The sequence below is a fragment of the Trematomus bernacchii genome, unplaced genomic scaffold (assembly GCF_902827165.1).
Source record: "Trematomus bernacchii unplaced genomic scaffold, fTreBer1.1, whole genome shotgun sequence".
Lineage (NCBI taxonomy): Eukaryota > Metazoa > Chordata > Actinopteri > Perciformes > Nototheniidae > Trematomus > Trematomus bernacchii.
In genome coordinates, this window is record NW_022987668.1 from 2,160,069 (window position 1) to 2,183,760 (window position 23,692).

Here is a 23,692-nt window from a genome sequence, read left to right on the forward strand (position 1 = left end):
AATCACTGTTTATTCTGTATGGTTATTACATGCAGTGCATCACTGTACATGATCACGATGAAAATAAAACCCTTTTCCAGACCACTTACTTCATCTCCATTTGTTTGACTCCATCTCTGCTGCTAAGAACACAATAGGGACATAAGTGGAACGCAGGAATATGAGGATGTGTATCCTTCTTTTATAACTAGTTTGCTATGCCCTAATGCAGGGGTGTCAAACTCTTGGCCCGGGGGCCAAATCCGGCCCGGCCACTCATTTTATGTGGCCCACAAGAGCTTGCAAAGAGTATACTACGTTTATTATAAGGTTACGTGCTGCTTTACAGGATCACGTTGCCCATAAACTACATGTCCCACAATGCATCTCATTTTGTGAGAGACTTGCAATTATTTGCCCTAGACTTCTGCTTTTAGACATAGGTAATTATGAAATTATTACCCTATCCGATAATAATCCAATGCAGAGGAAATATTGTAAAATAATACATTATTTTATATATATTATATATATTTATCTATGTATATTTATATAGTCTTAAAGTTACCACCGGCCCTTTGAGAGCAACCATCATTCAAATGTGGCCCACGATGAAATTGAGTTTGACACCCCTGCCCTAATGTGTTATATATATATAGACCAGTACCACTAAGAACTTTATGTATGTTTAGATAAATAAAATTATGCAATTGCTGAAAGATAATTCTAAATGATAAGTGTTTAATTTCATTACAAAGAAATGCAAAATATGCAAACACCTAACGATACTTAGGCCTGCTTACCACTCCAACAGTATAGGGGTTCCTATATTCCAGAATTGGAGGACATTTCATGTCCCCCATATAAAAAATCTAATAATCCATGCCCAAAAAGCTAAAACATGCACTTGTTGTGTTAAACATACTTGTCTTGAGACAAAGTGTATATAAAGTTGTCGAAAAAGTGGTTTCAAAATATTATTTAAATAGCTCTCGAACACCCCCTAAAATGGCATTTTCTTCTGGTTTGACTTCTTGGTGACCAACTTGCATGTCAAATATAACATTTAAAATAAGGATTTTATTTACTTTTTTTGGTATTATTCTATTGATATATGTCTCTTGTAATGGTAAAATCAATTTGTTAAATCATAAACATATTTTAAATAACAGTAATTTTGCACAGAAGGTGTGTCCCTCAACATGCGTTCAACCCTGTTACCCAAACCTTTTTAGATTGGCAGAGGAAGTGAAAAAACTGTAAGTCAAATGACACAGTGGAAGTGGCATCAGCAAGCCATGTGCTAGTGCCATGGGTAGACCAAAACTAAGTCCTCTCTTTTATTTTTCATATTTTTACAATCTTTTCAGTCTTAAAAGAGTGTGGCACTCTAAACCCACTCAACCCTGTTACTCATATTATCAGAATAAAGCATATTCATTTCAAAGTTAACTTTCTTTCATTAAAAAGATACAAAAACTCAAATAACAAACCGGAAGTGCTCATCCTACACGTACAGTAAATATCATATGTTTTCCTCTGAAAGGGCTGACCGGAAGTTGTGTCATTGTTGATGTGATGCTAACTTAACGGCTGGTCCACCGTGAGTCTCGTGAATGAATGACATCATGCTGTCGGTCTCCATCTGCGACATGACACCTGCAGACACTAACGGTGAGACGTTATCATTTACAACCTGCCGTTAAACCGGTAAGAGCGACGCGTTCACGGTTTTCTGTTTACATAATGATTCACAGAAGGTTTTCTGTTAGCTAGCATGCTAACGTTAGCCTCAGTGAAAGCACCCAGGTAGAGCTAGTGATGCTAAAGATGCTAACGATGGAGGTGAGAGGAATTCACCTGTTAGTCTTATTAAAATGGCAATTTTCCTTTTTTGATGAGGAGAACACCTGCTTGCATCCATGCTGGGAACATTTCCAAATCAATGTAATGCTACATGATGGTACATTGATTTAATTAAATGAATTATGTTATCAACTAATTAATGCCACTTCTGGTCACATGTGCATCTTTTATAGTAATGTTTTTTTTTTACTACAGGCTATTTTTTTTTTACTAATGCATGAGTTTTATTGATCTAATGATATTATATAGTGTAACAATCACAGGGGACACAGCCTACTGTAACACGAGACAGTAGCTACAGTGTAGTTATGGCAATGAATATCTTAAGTGCCAGTCTCCTTCAACAATGCAACATAGATATATATTAACATAAAACAATGAAAACAGTGCAAGAAGATTTTGCTTGCAAGTCACCTATGTGCAGGTAATGCAGGAGAAGTAGATATAATAGAATAAGATGAGCTAAATACAGAATGTTACATAAAAAATACTCTACAAGGATAACATATTGGTTATTGTAGTAATTAATACATATGTAAAATGCAAACAGATGGACACTTAACGTTAAAAGGACACTTCACAGATCCCAGGAGTTTAGCAGTCTAATGGCCAGTGGGATAAAACTGCCCCTTATTTGAAGCAACATTAACAGTTTCAATGAATTACTTTTTCTTGTAAACACAGGCTTTCACTTAGGGACCATCAATACATGTTACCTTTGAATTGCACAACACCAATGTTACTTTCAGTATCTGCCTTCTAACTTTTTTGTATAAGCAAAAACTATGCCAAACAAGTTAAATTAAATGTTTAATATTTTTCAGTAGTTTCCATGTCATGAGAACCAGTAACTCCAAATAAAGCAGAATTGTCTGACTATACTCAACTACCGGGACACACCCACTTTTTATTGGATTTTACTCCCATTTCTTTCTTATATCGCCATATTTATTTTTAATTGAACACTCTTGGATTATTTCAATAGCTCCAATATTACGTGACCAAATGACCCCACTGGACAATTAGGACACGCCTCTTTTAGTTGTGTTCCATTGAGTCCAGAGCTGGACTAGCAAACTTTCCCGGTGGGCAGACGTGCCTTTTGGGCCGACACAACTTAATATTATTTACATTTTTGTTCTGACGGCCGTTCAGCTACTTGTATGCTGTTGGTAGTTTTGTTTGCACTGATGGCAAACATTTTCCTCTGGTCAGGAGCCCCTCCTGTGTTTTTGTTTGATGGTTGTGGGCCAAAATGCAGATTTTCTGTCCCAGTCCAGCCCTGATTGAGTCCCTCTCTTGAGTAACCTCCTCTCTGTGTTGCAGGTGCAGAGTGATGCAGCAGAAGTTGTGCTCCAGAGGTTCTGGTTCTTTCCTCTCGGAGAGGAACGGCCAGGCCTGCGGCGCCTCCTCTTCCTCTTCCTCCCCCTCCTCCCTCCCGTTCCGCTGCCCCCGCTGTGGAGAGCAGGAGCGTTTCCGCAGCCTGGCCTCGCTCAGAGCGCACCTGGAGTACCGCCACTCGTACTGCTCGCCGGACGTGACCAGCGGTGGCTTCAGCATCACCGGGAAACTCCCCGACCCGTTAACGGCAGCGATCCCGTGGCACGACATGAGCCTCCCGACCCGCAGGGGGCAGCAGAGACCCCCGCACGTTCGCTCCCTCAGCGACAGCAGAGACAGGTATATATATTTGTATTTGCACGTTGTTGGCATATACACAGAGATGGCAAAAGTACACACATCCTTTACTCAAGTAGAAGTACAGATACTCGTGTTTAAAAATACTCTGGTAAAAGTAGAAGTACTGACTAAACTTCTTTACTCAAGTAGAAGTACAGATACTCGTGTTTAAAAATACTCTGGTAAAAGTAGAAGTACTGACTAAACTTCTTTACTCAAGTCAAAGTAAAGAGGGCTTTGAAATGTACTTCAGTAAAAAGTACCCATAACTAGCAGCTGTTTTAAAGAGTACCTGACCTCCCTTTATATTAATAGAACAATAATGTCATTGTTAGCTAATGAATGTTTCCATGCTGAACAACGGCAACATGACAACGTTTTCATTGGTCCCTCTTCTTTAGAGAAGACCAGGAAATGATGGATACACGGATCGTGTTCAAATCAATAGGCACGCAATGACTCTAAATAATAATGATCACGCCACCAAACACACATTCAAACTAAAGGAACCAGCCTGTTTGGGAAATGTAAGAAGTAGAAAGTACAGGTATTTGTGTTCAACATGTAAGAAGTAGAAAGTACAGGTATTTGAGTTCAAAATGTAAGAAGTAGAAAGTACAGGTATTTGTGTTCAACATGTAAGAAGTAGAAAGTACAGGTATTTGTGTTCAACATGTAAGAAGTAGAAAGTACAGGTATTTGTGTTCAACATGTAAGAAGTAGAAAGTACAGGTATTTGTGTTCAAAATGTAAGAAGTAGAAAGTACAGGTATTTGGGTTCAAAATGTAAGAAGTCAAACTAAAAAGCCGTCAGAAAAATAAGTAGTGGAGTAAAGTACTGATACCAGAAAAATGTACTTAAGTACAGTAACGAAGTATTTGTACTTCACACCTCTGAACATACAGTATGTTTTGTGTTATGCTGTTGTGCCACATGTATTGTTGACATAACGCCTTGTGCAGAATGCTTTGGCAATACTATGTGTAAAATGTGGCCATGCCAATAAAGCCCCTTTGTATTGTATTGTATTGACAGTGGATTCCTCCCCTCCTACGGCTCTGTGAGGAGGAGAACCCAAAGTGTGGGGGTTGGGACGCAGGCTGAAGAGGAAGAGGAGGATGATGATGAGGAGGATGATGAAGAGGAGTTTGGGTCAGATGACGACGATGTGGGAGATGATGATGAGGACGAAGGTGAAGAGAAAAACGGAGGTAGAAATGACGGAGATGTTAAAATGTCCATTAAAAGTCAGACACTTGCCCCCCACCGCCTGAACCACCAGCTGTTCCACCCTCCTGCTCCCCTCGCCCCCCCGCCCTACCCCAACCTGGACCTGGACCTGGAGCTGGTCGGTGCGTTCAGCTTTTTTTACTTTTTGGAGCAAAGTTTTGTTTATTGATCCAAGGATTTAAGGGAATAACATCTTTTATATTCCCTTAAATTTAAAGAATGACATATTTCTGGTATGATTTTTACATTTATATACAATTTCTGGTGCGGAAACACATATATGAATCCTTCTGTCTCCTCTCCTGTCTCCTCTCCTCTCTCCTCTCCTGTCTCCTCTCCTCTCTCCTCTCTCCTGTCTCCTCTCTCCTCTCCTGTCTCCTCTCCAGATCAGAACCAGTACTCCGGTCTGCAGACGGCAGCAGCCTCAGCAGCGGTGCGTCGTCGCCTGGCGAGTCTCCTTCGCGCCGCCGACAGCACGATGCAGCGTCGCCTCGCCAAGGTGAGCACGGAGCTGGCTCAGACGGACACGCAGCTCCTGTGTGAGCGCGCCCACTCGCAGCACCTCGCCCAGGAGAGGCAGGAGGTGGCCGACAGAGAGCGGTCGCTGAGCCGACAGGTGGACGTGGCCGTCATGGTGATCGCAGCGCTGAGGGAGCAACTGAACGCCTCGGAGAACGAACTGGAGCGACAGGAGAGGTAAACGTGATCAGATATACTACTGCATATATATATCCTTTATTTAACCAGGTAAAGACTCATTGAGATTCAAATGTATTTTCCAAGAGCGACCTGGCCAAGAAGGGCAGCATGAACAAAGTTACAACCGATAAAACACAGACAATACAGGCAGACGAATACAGCTGTAAAACACATATGAAATGGCACATTAGCCAGTCAATATGCAAAATAAAAGAAACTATTAAAAATCATTAAAAGCTGGCAAAATTATAAACGACTTCAATTTTGGGATATACGCATATTCAAGTGAAAGTCTTAAAGGTGGGGTATGTAATTTTGGAGAAACCAGCTCGAGTGCGCTAGAATTTGAAAATACACAACCGGAAAAAATCTGCCACTTCCTTCAGACTTCCTTACAGAGCCCCTCCTCCAACACACACGACCGCACACATGACCAATGAGCGCACCAGATAAGTTTGTGCACAGATGGAAGGCTGACAGGCAGGTAGGCCATCCAATTATTTTAGCCGGGCCGGCTCAGATGATTGGTCGTGCTTTTTACAGCGCCACGGCTTCCACGGATGAATTTTTTTAATGTATTTATTGTCAAAGCATTTAATATATTGATTGCTATCGGGATGTTAAGAGCATTACATGGAATATAACAAGTGTTTCTGAAATAAATTACATACCCCACCTTTAAATGTCATACGCACAGCAACAGTGTCAAAGTCAACTTTATTGTCAATCTTTCAGTTTGTGTGTACAGACAGAGAGATCGAAATACTGTTTCCCAAATCAAATCAACATTTATTATAGCCCCCAAATCACAAGAAATGCCTCAAAGGGCTGTACTGTGCAAAGACAAAAACAAAATACAAACGTCAAAGCATAACGATTATAAAAACTTGGATAAGTCAACGTAAAATGTGCTATTTTTCTACAATCCATAACAACAACTGTGTGAAAATATTTACTTTACAATATATACTAGTGTATTAAAGACATTATTGATATTACTAGTATTTCATTAGATTTCTGATTTCCATGTGTGCAGTACACTTTATTTTTCTCTTGTGCTCCACATGAACTGCTCACTGACCCAGTGCTGTATTTGGATATCATTTCTGTTTTCCAGGGAGGTGATAACGATCCAGAAGTTCCTGGAAGCGGCGGCTCGACAGGAGACGTGCGGTAAAGTCCGGATCCAGCACTTCATCGAGAATCTGCTGAGACGCATCGCTCTGGCCGAGAGGCTGGTGGAGTATTACCAGGAGAACAGCCCGCAGCAGTGCAGCCACTTCAAGGTACAGCAGGGCGGAGGAGAAATAAATACTTCATAGGGTCCTTTTCTGGGTAATAAGCACTTTTGATACAAATTATCAAATTGTCCCGATAATAATAAAACCGTTATTCATTTTAAAATAATGACACTGTATCTTTATTTTGTGTTAATCCTAAATGTAACGGCGTATTTTCTGTTTGTATTTAGTTTGTCTTGTATCTGTAACTAACCTTTGACCTTTTTCTGTGTCCTCATCAGTACCAGCAGCCCAGTGAACACACACCTCACAGGATCACTAAAAGCAGGTGAGGAACTCCACACTGATGCTGTTCATTGCTCAAACTCAAACTGAATGAGTTTAAAATATCCAGAAGTAAAAAGCTAATGTTGGGCTATAAAGGAACTACAGCTCGGTCACATGACTTCACGTCACCACCGCTAAGCTAAAGGCAGCTAATGTTGGGCTATAAAGGAACTACAGCTCGGTCACATGACTTCACGTCACCACCGCTAAGCTAAAGGTGGCTAATGTTGGGCTATAAAGGAACTACAGCTCGGTCACATGACTTCACATCACCACCGCTAAGCTAATGTTGGGCTATAAAGGAACTACAGCTCGGTCACATGACTTCACGTCACCACCGCCAAGCTAAAGGAGGCTAATGTTAGGCTATAAAGGAACTACAGCGCGGTCACATGACTTCACGTCACACCGCTAAGCTAAAGGTGGCTAATATTAGGCTATAAAGGAACTACAGCACGGTCACATGACTTCACGTCACCACCGCTAAGCTAAAGGCCGCTAATGTTGGGCTATAAAGGAACTACAGCACGGTCACATGACTTCACGTCACCACCGCTAAGCTAAAGGAGGCTAATGTTGGGCTATAAAGGAACTACAGCACGGTCACATGACTTCACGTCACCTCCGCTAAGCTAAAGGAGGCTAATGTTGGGCTATAAAGGAACTACAGCTCGGTCACATGATTTCACGTCACCTCCGCTAAGCTAAAGGCGGCTAATGTTGGGCTATAAAGGAACTACAGCTCGGTCACATGACTTCACATCACCACCGCTAAGCTAAAGGTGGCTAATATTAGGCTATAAAGGAACTACAGCTCAGTCACATGACTTCACGTCACCACCGCTAAGCTAAAGGCGGCTAATGTTGGGCTATAAAGGAACTACAGCACGGTCACATGACTTCACGTCACCACCGCTAAGCTAAAGGCGGCTAATGTTGGGCTATAAAGGAACTACAGCTCGGTCACATGATTTCACGTCACCTCCGCTAAGCTAAAGGCGGCTAATGTTGGGCTATAAAGGAACTACAGCTCGGTCACATGACTTCACGTCACCACCGCTAAGCTAAAGGCGGCTAATGTTGGGCTATAAAGGAACTACAGCTCGGTCACATGACTTCACGTCACCACCGCTAAGCTAAAGGCGGCTAATGTTGGGCTATAAAGGAACTACAGCTCGGTCACATGACTTCACGTCACCACCGCTAAGCTAAAGGCGGCAGACAACCAAAACACATTAAAAAACATTGACTTCAAGATTAAAGAACAAAATGTGCTAAAATGCTGACTCATTTCCGGGTTTTATCACTCATTCCTGCACCACTCTATAGGTTATTATCAGAAGTATCTTCAGGGTCCCAGCGGATCCTTAAAAAGTCTTAAAAGTCTTACATTTACTTTTTGATATTCAAGGTCTAAAAAGGTCTGGAATTTTAGGAGGGGAGGTATTACATTTTATCTTGGGCAGAATGAATGAATTTGTTTGTTAATGTGAAGGCAGTCATGTGGGGTTGGCACTGAATATGTCCCGTTATTCAAATGTAATAAAACTCAGTAACGGTTTATACTGTTTTCTAGTTCATCGATTTTTTTGTATTGGTATTATTTTTCCCTGTTAGAGGGGTCTTAAGAAGGTCTTAAAAGTCATTAAATTTGTACTTAAGAAATGTGCAGATACCCTAATGTTAATTGAAATAAATCTGACATTTGCAGGTCAGCGGGGGGTCAGCTGTCGTCCTCCGGTCTCCACGACCACAGGACCCACTCCCACTCGTCCTCCTCGCAGTTTGGGGGCCGTCCTCTGTTCTCCCGAGCGGGGGGGGGGGCGGAGCGGGAGCACCGGGAGCGTCTGGCTCAGTCGTCCCGGCTCTTCTGCCGACCCGAGCACCGAGACGACATCTGGAACCACCAGCGGCGCCGCTCGGCCGGGTACGAGGCGTAGAACTGTAGAGCAGCGGTTCCCAACCTTTTTCAACTCGGGGCCCACTTCAGAATCTAAAAAAAAGGTTTTCGCGGCCCACATTCAACCATAAACAATAGAGTGGTGCGGGAACGAGTCCTAAAACCAGGAAGTGAGTTAGCATTTTACCACTTCCTGTTCCCGCGTCTCAGAGCCAATGGGATTTCTCCATAGGATTTTGGAAAATAGCTGGAAATAAGGTCTGTGGTTGAGACACATTGAAGAGACTGATCACGTTTTGTTCTACGACATTAAATACATCAGCAGTGACCCCACTGGTGATTTCTGAAGAGTTTGCGTGTCTGAAAAACGATGGTTGTTACCAAGTGGCTGAATAGGACTACAGAAGTTGTGGAGGCCGTTGTACGTCATTACGCCGAACACGTAAACACTCCGCTAAGTTTGTTTGCCCTGTTCTGCTTGAAAGCAAGTACCTGCCTCCTGCAAACTGTTCAAACAAACGCTTCAACTCGTACAATTTTGAATCTGTATTTTTGAATATGGATCTTAAGTTGGCGTGACGTTGAAGTTGTGCTGCTGTACTCGTCTGTAGTTCGTTTATAGCATAACGTTAACATTTTGCTTCTGGCCATTAGATTTATGATTAGAAAATTATAAAAGTAGGGTAGACGTGGATATTATCCGGCTGAACAAAACGTGCATCTATCAAACAGGCTCGTTTTCCACAGACCTTATTTCGAGCTATTTTCCAAAATCCTAAGGAGAAATCCTGTTGCTTTTTTGTCGAGGGAACCAGCAGCTTACTTCCGGGTAAATACGTCATCCCTGCACCACTCAGGGAGGCTAAATAAAGTTCTGATTGGTCAATTCAGAACATGTGACACGTTGTAAATCCAGTAGAACAGACAGCTGTCAAGGACTGTAATGACCGTTGCTAAGGAGGATCGAGAAAGAGAAAGGAAAGGAGGTTCTAATATAACAAAATCTTAATAATGAAATGTTTCCACACAAATCATAATGTTTTGCAAATTATTTGGCGGCCCACTTGCAATGCGTTGGGAACCGCTGTTATAGAGGAACACGGGGGGGGGGGGGCGGTAAAACTTTATTTAACAACGACTCTATTCCAGTGTGGTAACCTATGGAAAAGTACATCAAATTCACATCAAGCTGATTTTTACTTCAGTGGGATTCTTGATTCAAAACAATCCGTTATTTATAATCTAATAACATCTGGACTCATGCTCTCAATCAGCTTCTGGAGTGCAGACAATCATTTATGCTTCATTCACTTTTAATTTAAGATAGAATAATCTCAAACCTGGCATAAACAAAGCTTTGAAACGGCATTTAAAAATGTTTAAGAAGGACAGCAGAAACACAAAATAAAGTAGCTCTCTTGTAAGTCCTATGTTGACTTGAAATAATGGCAAATTCAGAAAAAATGTGCACGACTTACCTTCAAAGATTATACTAGATTTGTTGATCGACAGAGAAATGATCTTTAAAAACATTGATAATATGTAAATCATAAGGTTATTGTTCTTGGGAAGCTGCATCAAAAACTAAATGGCGTTACAGTTATTGGTATAAGAATAGAAAAATAAAAAGTTTAAAAATAAGGTACAATATGTATATTCAAATGTTTTCAATCTGATCTGAAAATCTGATTTTCTTGTACTTAACTTCACAGATCATTTGACATACATGTGTGTATTAGATCAATCTCTCAGGGCAACTGTGACCGGTTGCTTGCCAAATAGTGAGCCCACATGTATCTGTACTGCTAAGCCTTATTAGAAATGGTAGTAACTCATAAATAAATGGTCATAAAGAGATGCCAAGAAACATCAAGATGGAAGAGGGGGGGAATCAACTCAGTGAGCAACAGATACCAAGGATGCTGGCTGATGAAGAATCAGACAAAGCATACTGAAGAACACACACACTCACAAACACACACACTCACACAAACACACAAACACACACTCACACACACACACACACACACACAAACACAAACATACACACACACACACACACTCACACTCACAAACACAAACACACTCACACACTCAAACACACACACTCACACAGACACAAACACACACACTCACACAAACACACACACAAACACACACACAAACATACACACAAACATACACACACACACACACACAAACACACTCACACACACACACACACTCAAACACACACACTCACAAACACACAAACTCACACACACACACACACACAAACACACTCAAACACACACACTCACAAACACACACACACACACTCTCAAGATTGTAGGAGACTAGGGTTTCTGATGTAACATAATAACATTGGGTACCACTTTACAATAAGACTGCCCTTATAAAGGGTTTATGAATAGTTTGAAATTCATTTATTAATTAGGTTGTGAACACTTTATACCTCATTAATAAGCTTTTATAAGACATGAGATAAACAGGGCAACTGTGACCGGTTGCTTGCCAAATAGTGAGCCCACATTTATCTGCACTGCTAAGCCTTATATTGGCTACCTAGCTTACTTCGTCTTCTTCATCAGCCAGCATCCTTGGTATCTGTTGCTCACTGAGTTGATTCTCGCTAAGTAGCCAATATAAGGCTTAGTCATCTTGCCAAATAGTGAGCCTGTGTTGATGTATGAAAACTATGTTAGAACTGGTTTATAATTAATGATTAATAAAGTGTTTACAACCTAATTAATAACCTAATTACGAACCCTTTATGACTCCTTTATAAGGGTAGTCTTATTGTAAAGTGGTACCAAATAAATTACTCTTTTATGAAAGCTGCTTGGCTTCAGGCTACGTTACAGGGTCTAAGAACATAATGCAATAAGAGATATTCCTGCAAGGCAACATAACGAGCACATATTAGTAACTTTGCAGATGTTCTATTGCTTATTACTTACTTACTTTTCCATAGATTATTAAACTGAAATACTGTCAGGTTTTACACCGGGTGCTTTTTCAGCGGGATGTAAGAGTCAGCTTCTCGTCTCATTTGTCAGCACAACAAAATCTCATATTCAGTACAATATAATGATCTCAGTCGTCAGTGATACTTACATTCTGAATCCTCTCCTCCCGTATGTTAGAAAACTTCAGGTAAAAACGTGCTTTTGTATTCATCTCCTGATTTAATTATAGTTATTGAATGGAAACGAGATGATGGAGCGTCACCTCCTCTGGTTCAAACTCTACGACGACACATCCACAGCAGACCTGGGATCAATAAACATTTAACTCAAATGGCAGGATGGGTGGTGTTCGCTACATCACGACCAATTCTGATTATTGTACAAAGAGAGAGAAGTTGAATATGTCGGCTTGTAAAATACTTTATTGTGATATTTATATTTTCTGGTCCTGTGTAGCTAATCGCACCCATCCATTTTTATCGGATCTAGACTTATACACCTGCCACAAATACTCACCACAGCTCCAATTCTGGATTAATCCGCTGCTGAAAGTAGTCCCTTAATTATACAACATTGTTCAAATCCGAAATATAAAATGCTTTAAATGGTCAAAAGAAATTGGACTGCAATCAACAATACTAGTTCAAATGATCATAAAATACCTAGAATAAGTGTTTTTTAATCAAAATGATCGAGAAGTGAAATGCATTACATTACATTACATTTAGCTGACGCTTTTATCCAAAGCGACTTACAATAAGTGCATTCGACCAAGAAGATACAAACTAGAAGAAAACAGAATCATATAAGTACATCAGGTTTCATAGAGCCAAAACATTTCAAGTGCTACTCAACTAGCTTTAGATAAGCCAGTCCTTTGTTAGTATATAAGTGCTTTGTTAGTTGTATCGCTCGAAGTGGAGTCGAAAGAGATGAGTTTTCAGTCTGCGCCGGAAGATGTGTAAGCTTTCTGCTGTCCTGATGTCAATGGGGAGCTCATTCCACCATTTTGGAGCCAGGATAGCAAACCCACGTGTTTTTGCTGATGGGAACTTGGGTCCCCCTCGCAGTGCGGGTGCAGCGAGCCGTTTGGCTGATGCAGAGCAGAGTGCACGTGCTGGGGTGTATGGTTTAACCATGTCCTGGATGTAGGAAGGGCCAGATCCATTCACAGCATGGTACGTAAGTATCAGTGTCTTGAAGTGGATTCTAGCAGTTACTGGAAGCCAGGGGCGGACTGGGACTAAAAATCAGCCCGGGGAACTCGACCGGCCGACCGGGAAAACTCCCGGTATTCCCAATGGCCAGTCCGCCCCTGCTGGAAGCCAGTGAAGGGAGCGGAGGAGCGGTGTGGTGTGGGAACATTTAGGAAGGTTTAGGACTAGTTCGTTTTAACTACTTTGGGTTATAATAACATTTTTTCATCCTAAACGATATGTATGGAGGTCAGAGAGAAACTATTGGTTTTGGTATTTTTATGGGATTTGTTGACAATAACAAACATATATAACAAAATCAGGCTTTATCAAAGTACAGCATGCCACTAACTCGTGTCCGGAAAGTGTTTTTTGTCACTTTTCGCAGAGCTGTTAATGCATATTTGTCCATCCAAAAAGCAGTGTGTACATGCAGGTTTATTTGTCCCAGGTCTGCAGGCGCCACACACAAACGAATGTACTCCTGAGTGAATGTTTAGCTCTGAAGAGACGCCGAGCTTTAGGCGCTCGCTCACACACAGACGGGTGGAGATTCTCCGATCACAAATGAATGACGTCGTATCAACGCTTTCATCCAAAGTGACTTGCAGTGCCCTGAAAAACGCCTACAGTTACATTTGCAGTAATCTCTCGTTCAATAGAGTCATTCCTCTCTCGGTTTCTTTTGCACTCATCCAATGATAAGAATGTAAAAGTAAAAGACGGTATTCGGTGTCAAATGTATCCTTGCTGTCGTTGGTTTGGGTTTCGTCGTTAATGGATATTTTGTATACAAAGCTATTATGTGTCGTCAAGTGGAAGTAGTAGTCCTAAAGTATTTTAACCTGGCACAGTATTCGTACCACAGATATTTCCCCCTCTGCTTTTATTTGTATTATTTCTTATATTTTTATAATGGACTGTAATGACGTCATAAAAAGTCATTAAATCTTAGAGAGACCTGACTGTCATTTGTCATTTTCTCCAAATTCTGTAGGGTTGGCAATTTTTTTTAAGCCAAAAGTCGTACGATATATTATTTATTAGATAACTACTTAAAAAAAACATCATTTTTTATTTGCTTCAAGAGTTTAAAAAGCTGAGGGTGAGTGTTAGTTTGGCCAGATTTACTCTGTACTGCTTCTTTTAACCTTATCCGGAAACATTTGGACGAACTCCCTAATAATATTGCAGAGATCCATCGCACTTTGTGAATTGAGGCACTGCTGATGGCCAAGTGTTACTGCTGCTGTCCATTTAAAAACCCTGACATAGACAAAGAAAGAGTCGTCATCGGACTTTAGTCATTCACCGTGACTACATGGAAAAAGACCAGCAGGGAAACGGATTAGGTTACAAATTACATTTGAAAATAAGGTGTTGGGAGAGAGGTGTAATATTCAGAGAAACACTCAGAATTGTATAAATTAATTAAGTGAATTTACATTAAAAAATCTTTTAAATTTGCACTAAAAGAAGATGGAATTTCGGAGAAAAAACATGATTATTTTTTTTCTTTTGTACATTTCTAAACTATTCCTCGTAATTTTAGGACTTTGAGAAGTTTTTTCTTATGATTCACATTTCTTTCTTGTAGATTTACCAATTTAATCGAAGGGGAACATTTAATTTTCTTGTCAATTTCTGACTGATCTCGAAAGAATCTTGGATTTCTTTCCACAAAATGTGTGGGTTTTCAATCGTTAAAAAAAAAAGAAATCTTGAAACGTTTTTTTTTTCTCTGAATCTTACCATACTCTAGACCAGGGCTATTCAATTAGTTTGGAATGGGGCCGGTTGATGAAAATGATCCAAAGCAAGGGGCCGGGAAAAAGATGGCTTGAAATATGAGCAATCATATTAAGAGCTTCAGATACAGTAAATACTACAACAGCATAGTGGAGTGCATATATTGTGTTTAATTAAATCAAACAACATAGCCCCAAGGCCTTTAGAGATCTAAATGGCTCAGAACTCAGTAGGCCTACATGTGAAGCTAATTTAACCATCAACATCATTTCATTTGATTTCATTTAGGTGAAATGATCTAATCATTCACGCAGAGATGCAATCAATGACAGTTTGTCACTACAGTAGCTAGTAGGTGGGTTCGAAACCCGAGCCCGCAGAAGTTTTCAGGCAATGTCTTTCCCTCTATCTCTCAATGTAACACCCTCTCTGGAATAAAGGCACTCTGGCCCAAATAAAATCTTTAAAACAAAAAAAAGTAGATAACTTTTTAACATTATACTCAAAGGGCCAGTAAATATCACCCGGGGCCGGATTTGTCCCGCGGGCCGCCAATTGAATAGCCCTGCTCTATACGCTCCGTCATAATTTTTTAACCTTCAATATCCCTAATACTCCTTATTAGAAATTGGCCTTCCCCAGGTGTCTTTCATCGTGCACTGAAATTCAGGAAACTATGTTACTGATTTAAACATGTTTCTCTTTTGATGTTTGCTGCAGAAAGACAACTGTTGGTTTCAGTGAACTTCGCAGCATGCACTTCCCCCTGACTTCAGATGCTATGGGTTTCTCTGCAGACAGCAGCATAACTCTAGTGTGTGTGATGTGTGTGTGTGTGTGGAGGAGTGTGTGATTTCTGTCACTCGGTTATAGGTAATATGGTTGAAGATGCATGAGGAAGCCCTACTACTACTACTACTACTACTACTACTACTACTACTACTACTACTACATATGTAGCTGTTGTGTTACTGTGAAAGCATGCTTCTTATGTAGCAAAAAAAGCAAAGTACTTATACTGTTATCTTGTACTACTATGTGTACTTTTGTAGCAGAGCGAGGTCTATTTTAATGGTACAGTATTTGAAGGGAAGTTGCACTAAACCTACAAAGAGCACTTAGCGTGGAGCTGTTGGATTTTAATAGGAAGGGAGAGTCGTAAAGTGGACAATCATCGTGTTCCTGCTCAGCGATTGGAGGGAATCGAGCTCTGAGGAAGCAGCTGGAGACGTGGGAGAAAACATAACCGAACAAGTGTTATACCTGCAGTTTGATGATGACATTACTACCTTTCTGGCCGTGAGTCGGTAGAGATTAAAGTTAGTTTTTATGTTGTGTAAAAAAATGTTTCCGCGCCACGTTTGAATATCCTCGAGTTCATCATGTTTGTCCGTAGGGATTTCGTTTTGCAGAAGTGATCTCTAGTTTTGTGCCTTCACTGAGAAACTCTGTCGTCTGTATAACACTGTGCAAAATGCAATACTGTGAAGAACTGGAAAACTTTTTATGTTGAAACTTGTCGGTCTGTGAAATCCATCGAAGATTAAAGAACATGACACCAAGAATATTACTGCTGTTTTTATTGCCAAGTTATCACTAAAATAATGTTACATTACACATTAACATTGCACTGGCTCCTAATTACTTTGAAGAGAGAAAACTAAATAATCTCTGTATAAGTTTAATTTGTTATATGTGATTATTTATATATCATTTATTTATTTTTCAATGTCCTTTATTATTTTGTTGCAGTGAACTGAGTTATGAATATTTAATAAAATATGTGCATGACTGATATTTAATTTATTACATTTTTTTAAATCTCTTTAAAAAATTGGGATTGGCTTTTTTTTGCCTCATCTTGAATTTAAATGAGAGAAGAAAAATCTCTGTAATTAATGGTTGTGTTGCAGTAATCACAAATGGCCACTAGAGGTCACTCTCCTAGTACAGGACGTCGGGGGGGATGCTTCTTCTGCTTCTTCTTTTTCAGTGGTTGAGTTACTACAATTCCCAGAATGCCCTTTATGAACTCATATCTTCTAATCCTACACATGGAGGCTTTAACTCCAACTGGTAGTTTTCTGTATTTCCATTTGTTGTGATTTTTTTGGGAATTATGTTGACCCCTTACCAGTGAGATTACTGATAGTATTACTTTAGTAAAGTAGTAATACCAGAGTCTAGGATTAGTCCATTGCAAGTAAAATCCTGAGTTCAAAGTATGAAAAGTAAAAGTATTTATTTATTTATTTTATATCATAAAAACCTGTTTAGTAAGAAATATCAACAAACTAAAATATTTGAAGTCGTCCTGAAATGTATTGGTTGCTTTTTCTTTATTTACCACATATTGTATCCTTATATATTGTGTGTGTGTGTGTGCGTGTGCGTGTGCGTGTGCGTGTGTGTGTGTCTCTCTCTCTCTCTGTGTGTGTGTGTGTGTGTCTGTGTGTGTGTGTGTGTGTGTGTGTGTGTGTGTGTGTGTGTGTGTGTGTGTGTGTGTCTTTGTGTGTGTGTGTGTGTGTCTGTCTGTCTGTTCGTCCGTCCGTCCGTCCGTCCGTGTGTGTGTGTGTCTGTCTCTTTGTCTGTCTGCCTGTCTGTCTGTCTGTCTGTGTGTGTCTTTGTGTGTGTGTGTGTGTGTGTGTGTGTGTGTGTGTGTGTGTGTGTGTGTGTGTGTGTGTGTGTGTGTGTGAGAAAACATAAGGAAGTGATTAACACACAGTTGCTCTCTCTGGGGGCTCAGGGGAAAACAGAAATATGTTGAAGTGGATCTTTTTTATTCCTCTTCACTGACAGCTTCTCTCTGTCTACATGGAGCATCTGTTTCCCCAGAACTCGGCCTGAGAACCACTTCCCAAACACATAAAATGAAAAACAATATTTACTTAGAGAAACAAATCTCACACGAAATAATGCCCTGTTGAAATTATGTGAGAAAAACCATTTCCATCATAATATGCATCTTCAAAAATAAGCATCTGTGTATGGAAGGAGTTTCAATACAGTCAAATGTAATTTGGCGATGCAAGGATGCCTTCAAGTGTTCTTTGGATTATCATATTTCCTGAGATTCTAAATGCTTTTTCCAAGATCCTTGTGTTCATGAGTTTCAAGTAATCTTTAAGAAGGTGATTATGGAAATCAGCGTCTTAAATTCCAAGAAAACACTCACTTACTTACCAAAAAAATACCTTTCATTTTCTCTGAGATTATGAATTTATACATTTGGGAGGAAAAAGTGAAATTCTCTATTAAAATCACACATTTTCTCGAACAAATATTTGGAAAAGTAAAGAGGGCAGGGTGTTTGTCGAGGAACATCATCGCCTCATCTTCAGTGAATATCAAATTCTTAAGAAACAAGTATTTGTCAAGTTTTAAGTCAACTTATCCAGCAAATGGTGCATATTCTTCTCAATCTTTACGAGTAAATGTTCATATTTATCATGTATTTTTATGCTTAATTCAGCCAACAGTCAGTGTATCTGAAACGTAAATTAACACTTTAGTTTCCTGGTGGTTAAAAATAAAGATGACCTAGTTTTCTTTGCTTTTATTGTATATTTGTGATACTCTGACCATCATTTCTGCATATAAATGTTGCTGGTAGTTAAGATAATAAAACGAAAATGTTAATTGTACTCAAAAACATAACTATCTAAGTATAAAAACCAGATAATTAATAATTTTCCCGTGGGCTCTTGTATTTTTTTCTGAGGCTGTTTTCATTATATCAATTCATATATTTATATAATGTTTTTATTTGTTTATTGTTTCCTTTTATGACCTAGTTTCAGCGTGTTTGTAAAAGCAGCTGTGATGTGAGCGTGAGGCAGAATGTGAGGTTATTGTTACGTTACGGTTCCTGACTGCATTACAGCGTGTCAATAAATACTGCAGGATGCTGGTGATTCTTCCTGGAGAGAGTAAACACGATAACGCTTTGACGTCACACCACGCTCTGCGTCCACACGCTCTGACGTGGGACAATCTCAGCTAAAGCAAAAGAAAAATGCATGTTTTCTGGAACCATCACGTAGCTCTGTGTCAGCGTCACTTGTTTCACTTTTGTCTAGTTTCTGAACAGATATGAGGAGCTGTGAGCTCTGAGTGCTAACAGCTAACGGCTGATGTTGGTTTTGTGTTTCGCATTGAAGATGACGTCACGGCTCCGCCTACACTGCGTTACTATAGTAACTACCCCAGTTCCTAAACTCTAATGGAAACGCAGCATGAAGTGAGCCTGGCCTACCAAGGCCTAACTATACCGTACTAAGCCGTGCAAGGCCCTGCAGTGGAAATGGCCCTATACACTTTAGGGATTGGTTTCTGGGGTGAACTCCACTTCCAAAGTTAAACCAGGGTTTAAACATAAAGTTAGTGTTGCATGTGAAGCCGCCCTGTGGGACTCTTGGGCCTCCGGATCCAGTTTCCTGTCAATACCCTGCGGACCGAGGCCCTGTCACTAAACACATTTGGATCCACTCAAGTGTCAGGGGGGACAATGGCCTGCAGTCCTACAAACACAAGCTGTGGTTATCAGGAGAAATAACACTACTGTATGAGGTAGAAGATGGAGACACATGTGAGTGTCTTTTTGGTATCTAAATAACATCATTTTCTGATGTCTGCAGTCAGTAAAACTTCAGCATTCATTGTTTTTGTGACTAATTGTTCATTAGTTTTACGAAACCCTGAGAAGAAATTGACAATTGTTCTTTCTGGTTATCCAGTTACTGGTTAACAAAGTCTGATCTAGTTTTTTTTTTACCTCTGTTAATAACATAAGAGGAAGTCTTGCCAGGATAATCTTTCCAAATTCCTTCTAAATTCCTTTTCACTTACAACAAAATATACGTTTTTTCAGACTTTAAGGCCCTGTCACACCAGGCTGAAATCGGCCCTTTTCGTTAGTCAGACGACGAAGCGTGCCCTGTCGCCCAAACTCAATTTGGTGTGTCCCGCACCGTCGGCCGTGACACGCCTTATTTGGCCTTTCACGGCCGATTCAACATGTTGAATCGGCCGTGCGTCGGCCACAGGCAGTCGGACAAAGAAATCACTCTGACCGCACAAAACATGTTTTCGATGGACGACAGTGAAAATGGAACGCACACGCTATTTGTTGTTTGTTTAGATCACGCAGTCTGTTCTTCTTCTCTGTCTTCCGGTTGTTGCCTCTTTTGAATGACGAATACACACTACCGCCGCTTGCTGGTAAGGAGAGTTATTGCCACTCACGCATGCGCAGTTCGTACGTGCTCGGCTGAAGTCTTTGCGGTGTGTTCCAGTGCGACACATGGCCAAGACGCAGGAGAACACGGCGACGCAACAGTCGGCGTCGGCGAGTTCTCTGGTGACTGCTTGGTGTGTCAGGGCCTTTAGAGACACATTCTGAAATAACACTTCATTTTGTAATAAGTGGACAAACTGCTTGGCACAATGTGTTGTTACTTAGTTCATGGAGACGTTTTAAAGTCACCAAGGAGAATTTATGAATGCCTTTATTCCAAATATGGAAACATGTGGTAGGGACGAGCAGGGGCTTTTCCTGGACCTGGAAACATTCGGGGCTTGGCCCACAGTGGCGGCGCCAGAGATTTTCTTTCGGGGGTGCTGTGGGGTAGCTTGACGTTTCAAAGAGGGTGCTCAAACATGTAGGGTTTCCCATTAAGGTACCGGGCGCTACAGTGGAATGTTCTACCGCAACAATCCCCACACGCACACACACAGTGTACCCGCGACTGTTACAATGAACGGCATATAGGTGTAAGCAGGGGTAAAGTGCTATTTTTAAAGCCCTGAATGCCAAGGCCAGGCGACGCCACTGGGGATGAGTATTACAAACACAAACAAGTGATCCTAAAATGAAGAAAATCAACCTTCAAAATAAGTGTATTTTATTTGTGCACACACAGTATTGCAAATATGTCAGGTGAAATTGTACAGTGCAGTCCTTTACTCACGGATCAAAAACGTACAGGTTGAAAAAAATATGTAATTAGGATTTCACTCGGGATGTTTTTTTCGATTCAAATTAGAAAACGGATCATTAAAATGGCCTTCCGGCCCGTCCACACAGCAGCGTTAAAAAAATCTTGGAGGTGGGCGTATCTGAAGCTTGGGGATTTTTTGCGAGCAAGGCACCAACAACCAATCACATGAATCTCCCGCCCCCGACATACGAAGCAAAAAAGTTTGAAGTAAACTGGATATAAACTCCCCAAACAGGCGAATACATACCACTGTCTCTGCCACCTCCCTCCATGCCTGGCTCCTCCGGTTTATATCCCGGTAGGTAAATAGGGTCTGGTCATAAAGCACCGGGTGATTCCCTACCGCTAATTTCTCCTCCATGTTTTGGAATATGAGGAAATGACCTGCGGTATGTCTCTCCCAGCTTACACGCGGTTTGATTGGCTAGCGCTTGAACTGTCAGATTTGCATACACGGGATTTGATTGGCTGACGCTTCCACCTCAGCTTCAAAAGTTGAACATTGCTCAACTTTGAATCCTGAAAATCCTGAAAATCTCCGCTCGCCTGCCCACAATGCAGTTCGGCGAAAAGTGAGGCAAAGTGACGTCACCCCATTCAAAGTGAATGGGCAGAAGCGTTTCAAGATTTTTTAACGCTGCTGTGTGGACGGTCCGTTCCTCACTTGCCTCTCAGGGCTTCTGTTAACGATCAATCATCAAGTCTTTATTTCCCACGATCCCTTTCACAGGCAGGCGAGAAGCTGCATCACTTCCTCTGCTTCAAGTAAAGGATTTAATAAGATGGAAGTTAACGTCAGTTCCTATAAAAAGTCTAAAATAAAGTATGTTTATCTAAAGTCATATACAGTCAGAGCCTAAAGGACAAAAATGTCCCCATTGGACCATGGCCATTATGTCATTAAGTCCTGCTCTCTATTATATCAGGCTTTCGATGGAGCACTTGCTTCAAAATCGGACAAATACAGGCTATTTTCGTTGTTTCATGCTACATTTTAAATAAGAATGCATCATAATCAATGTTGCTTATTATTGACATATCCCAGACTAAAAAAAAATATTTAAAAAAATCCCCTCTATAGTATATTACATATATATATTTTATTTTACAGTAACAATGGCCATTTATTATTTAAGACACTGTTATAACGGGTTAACATTCTGGAAATTAATACATATTTTGTAGTTATGTTCAGCACAAAAAATGTCACACAGAGAAAGTTGAATATAATATAATTAATTATTCTATTGCAGTGTTTTTGACACAAACTATTTGTCCTCTAATGACATCTGAGCAACTTTTTTTTTATGGAGACAGAGGTTAAGACGGATTTGACATCAATTTAGTCTGTAGTACACACACAACAACATACAGATCTTCTGCTGTTTACTGTTGTGTTGTAAATAAACAAGATTGTGTGTGTGTGTGTGTGTGTGTGTGTGTGTGTGTGTGTGTGTGTGTGTGTGTGTGTGTGTGTGTGTGTGTGTGTGTGTGTGTGTGGGGTCCAACAATAATTCGTCCTGTTTATTTGATTGCGAGCGCGACCTACGCAAGGCTTCCACAGTTTGGCTCGACTTCAGGTCTAAAAGCGTCCGAGCTCTGAATCACGCCGTCTATTTTCGGCCGGCTTTCACTTCATAGTGTTGCTTCAGGAGGCACACACACACACACACACACACACACACACACACACACACACACACACACACACACACACACACACACACACACACACACACACACACACACACACACACACACACACACACACACACACACACACACACACACACACACACACACACACGACCCCCCCAGGTCACATTGTGAGGAAGTGGGTGTCACACTGATTTTTATTTAAGAGACGCTGCTGAAGATTGTGTAGGAGCAGGTGACGTCTCCTTGAATGCAAATGTTTGAACCCGATAACATTATAATTGTATAATTATGGGTATCTTAAGTTGACGAGGTTGTCTTCGTGGTTATGTAGGCAGGAGGAAGTCCCACATTCTTGATACAAATCACACTAGAGGATTTGTCATTATTGTCAAAGTGTCACTTTAATTTGTGTCCTAAAAAGTAGTGATTCATACTTACAGACTACTTAAACTGAACTTAACTACCTTAATTCAGTTATAGACAAAACACCAAAACAGGGTCCCCGGCAGTCCTCTCCTACTGCTTCCCGCTTCTCTCTGCTTTGATCACAGTAAAAAAACACAAATAAATCTCTTTATTTGCAGACAAATTCCACCAAGAATTACCATAATGAAGGCTGTCATCCCTCTCTTTTTTTTAAGAGTGTGTGTGTGTGTGTGGGTGGGTGTTTCCCAGTAGAAAGACGTCCAAATTAACTGCCCACGTCTGTACAATGAAATGCCATCACGGATGCCACAACAAGTGAGTCATGCTCACGGACATGAGTCACTGATCTTGAGGCGACCAAAGTGTGTTTCTTACCCATGGTGAAACAAAAATCTTTTTAACATAATATTTGAAGCCCTTCTGAACTTCCAGCTGGATCTCTGTGTGATGGAAAAGCATCAACATGACCTTTTGACCCTAAACAGCAGAAGACTATCATTCCTACATTTTAATGGATGAATGACATCCACTTCTGGGTGGGATGTTTTCTTTTAGGCTGCTTTCATGTGCCCTTTTACATAGTTCAAAAATTAGGCTAATGGACAAACAGTTGACATTATGAGACAAACAAACGCCCACAAGCAAGTCTTATTCTTTCTGATTTAACCTAACTTTGACTAATGGATTTTGCAGGCCAAAATGTTTTAGACTAATTTAAATTAATTCAGTGTTCGGCAGTATTTATGGTCACCTGATTGACATTTATATAAT

The 23,692-nt window shown here is 40.5% G+C and overlaps 1 protein-coding gene across 3 annotated transcripts; it reads left to right on the forward strand.

Moving 5' to 3' along the window:
- Positions 1 to 1,564: 1,564 nt before the first annotated feature.
- znf365 (zinc finger protein 365) lies at positions 1,565 to 9,038 on the forward strand. 3 transcript variants are annotated; one of them, XM_034135913.1, is made up of 7 exons: positions 1,565 to 1,653; positions 3,172 to 3,525; positions 4,562 to 4,878; positions 5,143 to 5,452; positions 6,573 to 6,741; positions 6,978 to 7,024; positions 8,735 to 9,038. In XM_034135913.1, exons 2-7 carry the CDS (start codon positions 3,182 to 3,184, stop codon positions 8,961 to 8,963), a joined length of 1,416 nt encoding a protein of 471 aa, XP_033991804.1. In that variant the 5' UTR covers positions 1,565 to 1,653; positions 3,172 to 3,181; the 3' UTR covers positions 8,964 to 9,038. The 3 variants fall into 3 exon arrangements, with proteins under 3 accessions (XP_033991804.1, XP_033991806.1, XP_033991805.1); XM_034135914.1 differs by having other exon boundaries at positions 1,618 to 1,689; XM_034135915.1 differs by lacking the exon at positions 8,735 to 9,038 and having other exon boundaries at positions 6,573 to 6,790.
- The last annotated feature ends 14,654 nt before the right edge of the window (positions 9,039 to 23,692 follow it).